The sequence below is a fragment of the Ovis aries genome, chromosome 11, assembly GCF_016772045.2.
Source record: "Ovis aries strain OAR_USU_Benz2616 breed Rambouillet chromosome 11, ARS-UI_Ramb_v3.0, whole genome shotgun sequence".
Taxonomy (NCBI): Eukaryota; Metazoa; Chordata; class Mammalia; order Artiodactyla; family Bovidae; genus Ovis; species Ovis aries.
The window spans coordinates 19,805,768-19,818,882 of NC_056064.1; the positions used below are offsets into that span (position 1 = coordinate 19,805,768).

The window sequence follows — 13,115 nt, forward strand, 5'->3', positions numbered from 1 at the left end:
GGAGGAGCCCCGGAAGACTCAGAGGAGGGGTGTCGGCTCGCGGTCCGCCGCTTCTCAGGGGTGGGGCTGCTGCAGAGCATCTCAGCGAACCTAACAGGAACTGGAGCCACTCTTTGTTCTAGTTGCTGCTTCCTAAACCCTCCCGCGCCTGGGTCCAATTTCCTAGCCTTTCCCGCTCTCTCCTCCCGCCTGTCCCCGACAGCTGGGCCCTGCGTCCCCCACCACAACCTCTTAGTCCCAGATCCTGCTTTCACCCTTTCCCCAAACTTCTGTTCGGTGCCCTTGCCTGGTCCCCTTCTCTCCACCCTCCCTCCTGCATCTCGGTCGCCCCGCCGGGCCCCGCCCCTCCAGACAGGGGATGTTCCCCGCAGCCCCGCGCCCATGGTCCTGACGCTGCTGCTCTCCGCCTACAAGCTCTGCCGTTTCTTCGCCATGTCGGGCCCACGGCCGGACGCCGAGCGGCTAGCGGTGCCGGGGCCGGACGGGGGTGCCGGCGCGAGCCAATGGTGGGTGGCGGGCAGCCGCAGGCCCCGCGCTGTATCGCCGGGGGGAAGCACCGAGGTGCAGGACGCCCTGGAGCGCGCACTGCCCGAGCTGCAGCAGGCGCTCTCGGCGCTGAAGCAGGCAGGCAGCGTGCGGGCCTTGGGAGCCAGCCTAACTGAAATTTTCCAGCTTGTGGAGGAGGCCTGGCTGCTACCGGCCATGGGCCGCGAGGTAGCCCAAGGCCTGTGCGACGCTATCCGCCTGGAAGGTGGCCTGGACCTGCTGCTACACCTGCTCCAGGCGCCGGAGCTGGAGACGCGCGTGCAGGCTGCCCGCCTGTTGGAGCAGATCCTGGTGGCCGAGAACCGGTGAGGGGGCCGGGCTGGGGCGGAGGGCGCCACGGGATGTGGGGTCGCCTGGGTCTCCAGTGCTTTGCGCTGTGCCTTTCCTGCCTCAACTCACAAATCCTTGCATTATATCCCTGTTGAGAACCAGCGTGTCCATTTTACAGATGAGGAAACTGAGCCTTGGAAGAGTTTAATGACTTGTACAGCAGTCACAGAGTGAACTAATGGTGCAGTCAGCATTCACTCCCAGAGCTGGTGGGGTGAGGAATGAGACAGGGAGAGAGGAATGGAGTAGTAGGTCGTGAATCTGTCCCTGGTTCTGAGGATGGAAATGGGATCCTCTGAACCCACAGTCCTTCTCCCCTTGGACTGGGTATCCTTTTGTATAACCTTCACTCTGCCATACCATCTCCCTCCCACTAAGAGAGGAGGACACATTGCTCAGAAAACAGGAGGGGGGATACCTTTCCTCTCTTCCCAGGCTGAAATGAGCGCTAACCTAAGGAGAAGGAAATGGCAAGCCACTCCAGTATTCTTGCCTGGAGAATCCCAGGGATGGCGGAGCCTGGTGGGCTGCTGTCTATGGGGTCGCACAGAGTCAGACATGACTGAATCGACTTAGCAGCAGCAGCAAGATTACTTGCTGCCTTCATGTCACCCCTAATCCACTTCCTGCTTTCTCTTTCATTTTGTTTCATGTCACAGGGGCAGACATAATCTCATACTCTGCCTGCTAATGGGGAACAGGAGGTTTTCAGTTGAGAGGATGGGTGGGGGAAGGGGGGGCTGAAGTGTGGAGCTAGGCAGCTGCATCTTCCCCACACGAACCAAGATATAGCAGGCGGGGTCCAACTGAAGCCTGGTGGCCCCTCTCTCCTGTCTTTCAGAATCTCTCCTGGAATATGAGGATCCCAACCCACTTTCTCTCCCCTCTCATGCCGGAGCAGACTAGACTTTCACACTCCAGTCTCACACTGAATTCTCAGACCCCTCACGTTTAGAAGGGTTTTGGAAGGGTCGCTGTCCGTTTATGAAGCTCTCACAAGTGTGATGGACATGGATAACGGGCATTTTCAAAAAGGAAAGATAGCCTTGTGGTTGGTGGAAATGATACAACTGTCAAAAATGCATGAATAAAACAGTTTAAGTTGGAAGACCAAGTTAGGGTTGTTCAGTAAGTCATTAATCTTCCTGATGGAGATGGGCTGTGAACGTGAAGGGCTAGCAAATGGAGCAGGCTCTCATTGGATGTGATGGGCCAGGGCCCAAGGGTGTGTCCTGTATGTAGGATGGGGCAGCTCTAACCTGGACTCTTAGAGAAAGGGTGCAACAGCCAACCCCCTAAGAAAAGGAAGCCTTCAAGATGCAAATAGCACTATTTTTCAAAGTTGAAAGCAATCCTAATCTGGTTCGGAATTACTGAAAGAGGAGTCACACTAACCATGTCTCTGGTTCCAAGAAATAACATGCTGGTTGGCATCACTTCAGGACCAAGGACAGAACCCACTGAGGCAGGTTCTGATCAAAAGATCAAAATCGTCACAGAGAAAGGCAGAATTTCCCCCACTCCTACTTGGAGAGGAGGCTGAAAGGGCAAGGTGGGAAAGAGTGTGGTGACACACTGAGAATTTGTGTTTATGAAATCTTTTCCTTCCTCCACCAACCAGCTTCCTCTTAAAGGAGGTTCTTCCATCGGTGTATCCACTCCTTTTGCCGTTCTCTTTCCTGCAGCTCTCTTCTCCCCGGGGTGCTGCCACACTTACTGCCTGGGGGCTTAGGTCACAGGTTCATTGACCCTGAAATACCAGGAGAAGCCCTACAGGGTAAGGCCCTCTGAGCCTGGTCCCACCACACTCTCACTGCTAGTCCTCTAAATTCACGACCTGGGGACTTCCCCAGGGGTCCAGCGGTTAAAAATCCACCTGGCAATTCAGGGCATGCAGGTTTGATCCCTGTCTGAGAACTAAGATCTCACATGCCTCAGAGCTACTGGATCCCCTGTCCCGCATGCTGCAACGAAGACCTGACACAGCCAAATAAATAAATAAAATCACAGCCTGCCCCCTTCAGAAGACCATATGGGGCAAATGACTTTTCCAAGAATACACAGTGAATGAGGGGAGGGGGTGTGTTTTAACAAAGAAAGAAAAAGGAAAAAAATTATTGCACTTAAATTCGATGGAAAGTACAAAAAAGGTATACACTTAAAAGTTCTGTCTATCCAGGCCCCTTCCCTGGAGGCAAATTGGAGAAATGAGTTTCTTGTGTGTCTTTCCTGAGAGAGTCTGTACATATATAAGCACTTGCATATATGTGTGTATTATCAGTATATATACAGGCTTGTCTATGTGTATATGTGTGTAGTTTACCCTTCCTTTCAAGTTGTGATTTGAACCTAGACTTCTAAGGCCTCTAAGGCTACAGAAGAATTGGGAATTGAGTGACTAATTCTTATAATAAGTGCAGAGTTCAACTCTATAAAGATGCCAAGTGCATAGAGAAAGCTGAGGGCTGAGGTTCAAGAAATGAAAACTTAGGAGTTCTCTAGCGGCCTAGTGGTTAGGATCCTGGGCTTTCATTGCCGTGACCTGAGTGCAGTCCCTGGTTGGGGAGCTGAGAGCTTGCAAGCTGCATGACAAGAAAAAAGAAAACAGCATTATCACAAATTCAATAAAGACTTTAAATATGATCCTCATCAAAAAGTAAAATACAGTCCTTATAGAATTCCTAAAAAAAAAGAATAAAGTTCTCTCTCTGAATTGTTGCTTTTTAACATGCCCTTCCCTTCACTGAGCCTCAGGAATGAGGGTGTTGTTGGATTAGAGATTTCTTAAGCAATTCCTGCCTTGAGAACCCCATGAACAGTATGAAAAAGCAAAATGATAGGATACTGAAAGAGGAACTTCCCAGGTCAGGAGGTGCCCAACATGCTACTGGAGATCAGTGGAGAAATAACTCTAGAAAGAATGAAGGGATGGAGCCAAAGCAAAAACAATACCCAGCTGTGGATGTGACTGGTGATAGAAGCAAGGTCCAATGCTGTAAAGAGCAGTATTGCGTAGGAACCTGGAATGTCAGGTCCATGAATCAAGACAAATTGGAAGTGATCAGACAGGAGATGGCAAGAGTGAACGTCAACATTCTAGGAATCAGCGAACTAAAATGGACTGGAATGGGTGAATTTAACTCAGATGACCATTACATCTACTACTGCAGGGAGGAACCCCTCAGAAGAAATGGAGTAGCCATCACCGTCAACAAGAGTCTGAAATGCAGTACTTGGATGCAATCTCAAAAACGACAGAATAATCTCTGTTCGTTTCCAAGGCAAACCATTCAATATCACAGTAATCCAAGTCTATGCCCCAACCAGTAATGCTGAAGAAGCTGAAGTTGAACGGTTCTATGAAGACCTACAAGACCTTTTAGAACTAACACCCAAAAAAGATGTCCTTTTCATTATAGGGGACTGGAATGCAAAAGTAGGAAGTCAAGAAATACCTGGAGTAACAGGCAAATTTGGCCTTGGAATGCAGAATGAAGCAGGGCAAAGACTAATAGAGTTTTGCCAAGAAAATGCACTGGTCATAGCAAACACCCTCTTCCAACAACACAAGAGAAGACTCTACACATGGACATCACCAGATAGTCAACACCGAAATCAGATTGAGTATATTCTTTGCAGCCAAAGATGGAGAAGCTCTATACAGTCAACAAAAACAAGACCAGGAGCTGACTGTGGCTCACATCATGAACTCCTTATTACCAAATTCAGACTCAAATTGAAGTAGGGAAAACCGCTAGACCGTTCAGGTATGACCTAAATCAAATCCCTTATGATTATACAGTGGAAGCGAGAAATAGATTTAAGGGCCTAGATCTGATAGATAGAGTGCCTGATGAACTATAGAATGAGGTTCGTGACATTGTACAGGAGACAGGGATCAAGACCATCCCCATGGAAAAGAAATGCAAAAAAGCAAAATGGCTGTCTGGGGAGGCCTTACAAATAGCTGTGAAAAGAAGAGAAGTGAAAAGCAAAGGAGAAAAGGAAAGATATAAGCATCTGAATGCAGAGTTCCAAAGAATAGCAAGAAGAGATAAGAAAGCCTTCTTCAGTGATCATTGCAAAGAAATGGAGGAAAAGAACAGAATGGGAAAGACTAGAGATCTCTTCAAGAAAATTAGAGATACCAAGGGAACATTTCATGCAAAGATGGGCTCGATAAAGGACAGAAATGGTATGGACCTAACAGAAGCAGAAGATATTAAGAAGAGGTGGCAAGAATACACAGGAGAACTGTACAAAAAAGATCTTCATGACCCGGATAATCACGATGGTGTGATCACTCATCTAGAGCCAGACATCTTGGAATGTGAAGTCAAGTGGGCCTTAGAAAGCATCACTACGAACAAAGCTAGTGGAGGTGATGGAATTCCAGTTGAGCTATTTCAAATCCTGAAAGTTGATGCTATGAAAGTGCTGCACTCAATATGCCAGCAAATTTGCAAAACTCAGCAGTGGCCACAGGACTGGAAAAGGTCAGTTTTCAGTCCAATCCCAAAGAAGGGAAATGCCAAAGAATGCTCAAACTACCGCACAATTGCACTCATCTCACATGCTAGTAAAGTAATGCTCAAAATTCTCCAAGCCAGGCTTCGGAATACATGAACCGTGAACTTCCAGATGTTCAAGCTGGTTTTAGAAAAGGCAGAGGAACCAGAGATCAAATTGCCAACATCCATTGAATTATCAAAAAAGCAAGAGAGTTCCAGAAAACATCTATTTCTGCTTTATTGACTATGCCAAAGCCTTTGATCGTGTGGATCACAATAAACTGTGGAAAATTCTGAAAGAGATGGGAATACCAGACCATCTGACCTGCCTCTTGAGAAATCTATATGCAGGTCAGGAAGCAACAGTTAGAACTGGACATGGAACAACAGACTGGTTCCAAATAGGAAAAGGAGCATGTCAAGGCTGTATATTGTTACCCTGCTTATTTAACTTCTATGCAAAGTACATCATGAGAAACGCTGGACTGGAAGAAACACAAGCTGGAATTAAGATTGCCGGGAGAAATATCAATAACCTCAGATACGCAGATGACACCACCCTTATGGCAGAAAGTGAAGAGGAACTAAAAAGCCTCTTTATGAAAGTAAAAGAGGAGAGTGAAAAAGTCAGCTTAAAACTCAACATTCAGAAAACAAAGATCATGGCATCTGGTCCCATCACTTCATGGGAAATAGATGGGGAAATATTGGAAACAGTGTCAGACTTTATTTTTGGGGGGTCCAAAATCACTGCAGATGATGACTGCAGCCATGAAATTAAAAGACCCTTACTCCTTGGAAGAAAAGTTATGACCAACTTAGATAGCATATTCAAAAGCAGAGACATTACTTTGCCGACTAACGTCCGTCTAGTCAAGGCTATGGTTTTTCCAGTCAGTGGTCATGTATGGATGTGAGAGTTGGACTGTGAAGGCTGAGCGCTGAAGAATTGATGCTTTTGAACTGTGGTGTTGGAGAAGACTCTTGAGAGTCCCTTGGACTGCAAGGAGATCCAACCAGTCCATTCTGAAGGAGATCAGCCCTGGGATTTTTTTGGAAGGAATGATGCTAAAGCTGAAACTCCAGTACTTTGGCCACTTCATGCGAAGAGTTGACTCATTGGAAAAGATTCTGATGCTGGGAGGGATTGGGGGCAGGAGGAGAAGGGGACGACAGAGGATGAGATGGCTGGATGGCATCACTGACACAATGGACATGAGTCTGAGTGAACTCCGGGAGTTGGTGATGGACAGGGAGGCCTGGTGTGCTGCGATTGATGCAGTCGCAAAGAGTTGGACATGACTGAGAGACTGAACTGAACTGAACTGAAGCAATTCCTGGCTCTGATAAACTTGGAGTATATATAGTCAGATTGTTCTGGAAGCACAAAGTGCAGATGAAGGATCTTGAGGCCTGAAGACAAACAGATGTGAATTTAAATCCCAGCTGTGCCTCCCACCAGCTGTGTAACCCTGGGCATGCCATGTAACCTCTCTGAGCTTTGGCTTTCTCATTGGTTAAAGGAACAACTGTAGTGCTGACTGCCCGAGTGGATGATTGGAACCCATCTGTTCCTTTGGGCTGCAGAGAAGCTCAGTGATCAGATCAGCAAAGTTGTCCTGGCCTCAGGCCATGTTCTGGGCTCAGCTGGGCCCTGCAGTGGACTCAGAGTCACAAGCACTGTGGTCGCTGTGGTGCTCCCTGGGCAAGGAATTGATGGCTGGCTGGGCCTGTAAGTCTTTGAGGGGCATCACTGGTGGAAGTCAGGAAGACAGGACACTTTCACCTCTGCTGGAGTGTGGCAACTCTCCTGCCTGCTCTCCTGGCCTCCAAGCTCTCTCCCATTGACTGTCTTCCCCATAACAGCCAGAATGAGTTTCCTAAAATCCGTGTGTTACCAGGTCACTCCCCTTCTTGAAAACCTTTCAGTGGCTCCCCATTTGCTGTCAGAATGAAGTTCAGGGGCTTCCCTGGTGGTCTAGTGGTTAAGAATCTGCCTTGCAATGCAGGGGACACTGGTTCTGTCCCTGGTCTGGGAAGATTCCATATGCCTCGTTTTCAACTAAGTCCCAGTACCACAACTTCTGAAGCATGTGCGCCTGGAGCTCCACAAGAGAAGCCACCACAGCAAGAAGTCCATACACCACAACTAGAAAGTAGATCCCGCTTGTCACACTAGAGAAAAAGCCTGTGTGCAGCGAGAAAAGACCCAACACAATCTAAAATACAAATAAATACATGAACAAAAAATTTTTTAGAAAAATGAAGTCCGAATGTTTTGAGCTGGCTCAAAAGACCCCCAGAACTCTTTCCTCCCTCTTCCCTTCAAACTTCCAACTCAACCACTTGAAGTAACTCCTGCTTTTTGCCCCTTTCATGGGTGTAGAGTGACAGCTGTTTTAATGTTTATTTCTCTGATTACTAGTGAATTAGAGCATCTCTTTAGTTGCTTGTTAATGTTCTGAATTTCCTTTTGTAATTCCCCGATTGTATCTTTCACCCCTTTTCTGGTGGATTTACTGCCTTTTGTATGTTGATTTGAATATTTATTTATATATCCTTTCTACATATGAATCCTTTATTGATTTTATATCTTTCCTTGTTGGTTTTAGACACTGCAAATATCTCTGATCTTCTTTCTCTTCCTGGAAAATGCCATGCTCATCCGGCTTTGGGGCTTTTGTTCTCGCTGTTCTCTCTGCTTTTTATATTTATCTTCCAGATACTTGCAAGCAGGGGTCTCTGGACATTTAACTCTCAGATGTCACCTCCCTAGACATATCCCTCTGCCCAGGCACTCTCCATTTTGTCACCTGGTTTTGCTATCATTTTGATCAGATAACTGTTATTCTGTTCACACATTGTTGACTTTACCATTTGTCTCCATATTAGCTGTGTATAAACTCCAGTCTCTCTTTGTCACTGTTTAACTTCACCCCCTAGTGCTGTGCCTGGCACACGTAAGTCCTCAATAAAAGATCTGTTAAATGAATAAATAAATACACTCCAGTCACAGAGCACAGAGTGACGAGAAATTGAAAGGCAAGTCCAAGAATAGGGTCCTTCAAGTGACACTTCAAATGATAAAGAGTTAACATTTATGGAGTCTTTTCCATGAGTCAGGTACTGTGCCAAGCACTTTACATGGATTATTACATTGGTTCTCATAATAATCGTAGGGGTAGGAATTGCTTCTATCTTGTTTATGAGATGAGGAAAAGAATGAAGGAAGGTACACAAGGTCGCACAACTAGTAGACAATAGAGAAGTTACCAGGACCCAGGGGATCTGCTCTAGAGCTAGGATTTTTTAAACTATTTTATTTAGTTTTTTGGCGCAGCTGGGTCTTAGTTGCAGCATGCAGGATCTTCAGTCTCCCTTGCAGCATGTGGAATCTTTGGTCTTGGCATGTTAACTCAGTTGCAGCAAGTGGGATCCAGTTCCCTGACCAGGGATCGAACCCCAGCCCCCTGCATTGGGAGTGTGGAGTCTTAGCCACTGGACCACCACAGAAGTCCCTAGAGCTAGAATTCTTAAACCACCCCACATACTGCTACTCCAGGAAAATGAGTCCTGGAGGCAATGGATGCGACCAGGATGCATGCTAGCATGCACTGCTTACTGATGCATATACGCATTCAGTCATGTCCGACTCTTTGTGACCCTATGGACTGTAGCTGGCCAGGCGCCTCTATCCATGGGATTCTCCAGACAAGAATACTGGAGTGGGTTACCATGTCCTCCTCTAGGGGATCAAACCAACCCAGGGGTTGAACCTGAGTCTTTTTCGTCTCCTGCATTGGCAGACAGGTTCTTTACCACTAGCGCCACCTGGAAAGCCGGTGGCCAGGATGGAGTATCCTTACAATCAGAGAAGTCTGGTTCTCCATAGTGGCTCAGTAGGTAAAGAATGCACCTGTAATGCCGGAGACCCAGGTTGGGATGATCCTCTGGAGGAGGGCATGGCAAGCCACTACAGTATCCTTGCCTGGAGAATCCCATGGAATGGACAAAGGAGCCTGGTGGGCTGCAGTCCATGGGGTCGCAAAGAGTCGGACACGACCGAGAGACTAAGCATACAGCACCAGAGCAGGAAGTGAAGGAGGTGAGGGAGGCAGGGAGGCCCAGACTCATGTCCTATTTGACACTATAACGAGGCCCAGAGGGGATAACTGATGAGGCCGTGACCCCTGTGAGGTTAAGACAAGCACCCCAGGCCTCAGCAACTCCACTTCTCCCTCATGTTTTCTCTCGGCAGGGACCGCGTGGCGCGCATTGGGCTGGGCGTGATCCTGAACCTGGCAAAGGAGCGTGAGCCGGTGGAGCTGGAGCGCAGTATGGCTGGCATCTTGGAGCACATGTTCAAGCATTCGGAGGAGACGTGCCAGAAGCTGGTGACAGCCGGCGGCCTGGACGCGGTGCTGTATTGGTGCCGCCGCACGGACCAGGCGCTGCTCCGTCATTGCGCTCTGGCGCTAGCCAACTGCGCGCTGCACGGGGGCCAGGCGGTGCAGCGGCGCATGGTGGAGAAGCGTGCCGCCGAGTGGCTCTTCCCGCTCGCCTTCTCCAAGGAGGACGAGATGCTGCGCCTGCACGCCTGCCTGGCCGTGGCCGTGCTGGCCACCAACAAGGAGGTGGAGCGCGAGGTGGAGCACTCCGGCACGCTGGACCTCGTGGAGCCGCTCGTGGCCTCTCTGGATCCCGGGCACTTCGCCCGCTGCATGGTGGACGCCAGTGACACCAGCCAGGGCCGTGCCCCTGACGACCTGCAGCGTCTTGTGCCGCTGCTCGACTCTTCGCGCTTGGAGGTGCAGTGCGTCGGGGCTTTCTATCTCTGTGCGGAGGCAGCCATCAAGAGTCGGCAGGGCAAGACCAAGGTGGGTGCGGGTGGAGGGTGGAGTGGGGATGGGGGATTAGACAGATCTGGGAAGGCTTCCTGGAAGAAATGGCATTAAACTGGGACTTGAAGTATAAATAAGGTTTAGGTGAAATAAGGAGAAAGATTAGAGACTAGTCATTGTGGCCTTGAAGGCAAGACCAAGGTTTTACACAGAGGACACCAGCATTTGACAAAGACCTTCCTGACAGCTGCAAAGAGTTGGTGTTGCCAAGGGCGAGGCTGGAGGCCAGGGGGTCAGATAGGAGGCCGTGCAGGAGGCACTTGGGATGGTGCAGGTCTGGGGCATGGTAGGAGAGGCAGAGAGAGCAGACAGATTTCAGAGGTGCTGCTGCTGCTGCTAAGTCACTTCAGTTGTGTCCGACTGTGTGACCCCATAGACGGCAGCCCACCAAGCTCCCCTGTCCCTGGGATTCTCCAGGCAAGAACACTGGAGTGGGTTGCCATTTCCTTCTCCAATGCATGAAAGTGAAAGTGAAGTCGCTCAGTCGTGTCCAACACTCAGGGACCCCATGGACTGTAGCCTACCAGGCTCCTCTGCCCATGGGATTTTCCAGGCAAGAGTACTGGAGTGGGTTGCCATTGCCTTCTCCGTCCAGAGGTACTGAAGAGATAGAATTAAGACTTGCTGGGTGGCTGGATGAAGAAGAGGAAGCATCAGAGGTTGGCTCCTGGCTTTGGACACAGCCTGCCCAGTGGGTGATGGCAGCAGGTACTGAAATAAGGTGAACTCAGTGAGACAGGTTGGGAGTAGGCAGGAAGTGAATTCATTGGAACACCTGGAGTTTGAAGTGTCTCAGAAATGACCAGCTGGGGCACTCCAGTGGGCCATTTTGTCATTTGGCTCTGGAGTTTAGGAAGGAGATGGAGTATAGAGACAGTTTTGGGGCAGGACATCTGTGTGTCAGCCAGATAACTCCACCTGAGTCCCAAGGGGTTCCCAGTCTCAGGGCCTGATCCACAGCCTTTGCCCTCTACTTTAACTTGCTGTGTGACCTTGGGTACCTGGCTTCCCCTCTCTGGGCCTTTTAAAAGTTTTGGCTAAAACTCATGGCAAGCAGCACTTCCCTGACCAGGGATTGAACCTACATTCCTGCAGTGGAAGCCTGAAGTCTTAACCACTTGACTGCAGGGAAGTCTTGGGCCTTTATTTGTCTCATGTTTGTCCTCTGGAAAATTGAAGGAGTAGACCACAGCAGCTGTTTTTACCCTGGATGTGAGACTACTAATAGTTAAATTATCAAAAGTTTTTAGGATTTGTTTTTTAAATATTACAGAAGATAAAGAGTCTGCCCGCAATGCAGGAGACCCAGGTTTGATCCCTGGGTCAGGAAGATCCCCTGGAGAAGGAAATGGCAACCCACTCCAGTATTCTTGCCTGGAAAATTCCATGAATGGAGGAGCCTGGCAGGGTACAGTCCATTGGGTCGCAAAGAGTTGGACACAACTGAGCGACTTTTACTTTCACATAATGTCACTCTCCTTCCTTTGTATTCCTCTGGAGGCTTGGGGGGTTAGTGACCCCTGGTGCACAGAGAATGGTGCACATTGCATGGACAGACTCTGTCTGTATGACAGTGGTCATCTGGGGCTGGACAGGCGGCATCAGAGGAATGTGTCTCACAGGTGATTGCCACCCATTGTGTGTGTTCCCATAGATCCAGAAGAGACCATTGTGTTAGGGGTCTCTGAGGCCTCTACCAAGGTCTGGTGTTCCAGGAGCTTCTGATTCTCCTCTCTGCACCCAGCGTGGGGCCATGGGAGGACTGGTGTTACAAAGCAGGCCATTCTGCTTTGGGAGGAGAGATTTAAAGGGAAGCACAGAGTGAGGACCCCAAGGAGGGGGTCTGGGCAAAAGCCAAGACCACCAACTCTGGCACCTCTTTCCCAGCAAGGCCAAGTGAGAACTGTCTAATAAAGACACAGTGAGTGCCCTGCAGTGTGCCAATTATGGGACCCCATGGATGATTAAGACATGACCTCAGCTTCCAGTCCAGTGGAAGTTGCACTATCAGTTAACAACAATGGCATTTAGAGTGTGGCACAGGTCTAATTGGAGGTGTGGGCCCAGCTGTGAGGGAATCAAAACAGGCTGCATAGCGGAGGTGCCAATCAATCTGGATCCAATAGATCAGTAGGATTCCCACAAGCAGGCTGGAAAATCTAAGGGTCTGGAAATAGCACAGCTGAGGCCCAGAGGAGGGAGAGCCTCCATGGGTGGGTGGTTTGGTGAAAGGGGATGGAAGGAGGAGGGATTGGTGGGCGGGAGGGGGGTGAGGGGCTGCCTGGTGCCCAAGCTGGCAGCCATATTGAGATCTAGCCTTTATCCCAGGGCAGCAGCAGTTGTAGATGGGAGACATGAGAGGGACCTGGTGAATAGCTGAGGGAGCTTCAGGAGGGGGAATTCACAGTACTCAGTGATTCATTGGATGAAGGCAAGGCAAGGGGAAACAGTGTGGTTACAGCGGGGAGAAGAGGGGAGGGGAGGGACCAGGCATGTTCCGGGTGGCTGGTGATTTGGTGCATCCAAGACCTCCTCTCCCCACACTTTTCCCCAGGTATTCAGCGACATAGGTGCCATCCAGAGCCTGAAACGCCTCGTCTCCTACTCCACTAATGGCACCACGTCGGCGCTGGCCAAGCGCGCGCTGCGCCTGCTGGGCGAGGAGGTGCCGCGGCGCATCCTGCCCAGCGTGCCCAGCTGGAAGGAAGCCGAGGTCCAGACGTGGCTGCAGCAGATCGGCTTCTCCCAGTACTGCGAGAATTTCCGGGTAGAGCTGCACGGGGTCGCTGGCTGGCAGTCGGAGCAAGCGCATCCCCGAGGGCCGCGT

The 13,115-nt window shown here is 49.6% G+C and overlaps 1 protein-coding gene across 1 annotated transcript in view; it reads left to right on the plus strand.

Moving 5' to 3' along the window:
* SARM1 (sterile alpha and TIR motif containing 1) overlaps positions 1–13,115 on the plus strand; it is a 26,833-nt gene continuing 13,718 nt past the window's right edge. Inside the window, exons 1-3 of the mRNA XM_027975237.3 lie at positions 1–851; positions 9,646–10,264; positions 12,843–13,055. Of these exons, the coding sequence (XP_027831038.1) occupies positions 382–851; positions 9,646–10,264; positions 12,843–13,055 (1,302 nt within the window). The 5' untranslated portion in view covers positions 1–381. The remainder of the gene's footprint in view (positions 852–9,645; positions 10,265–12,842; positions 13,056–13,115) is intronic.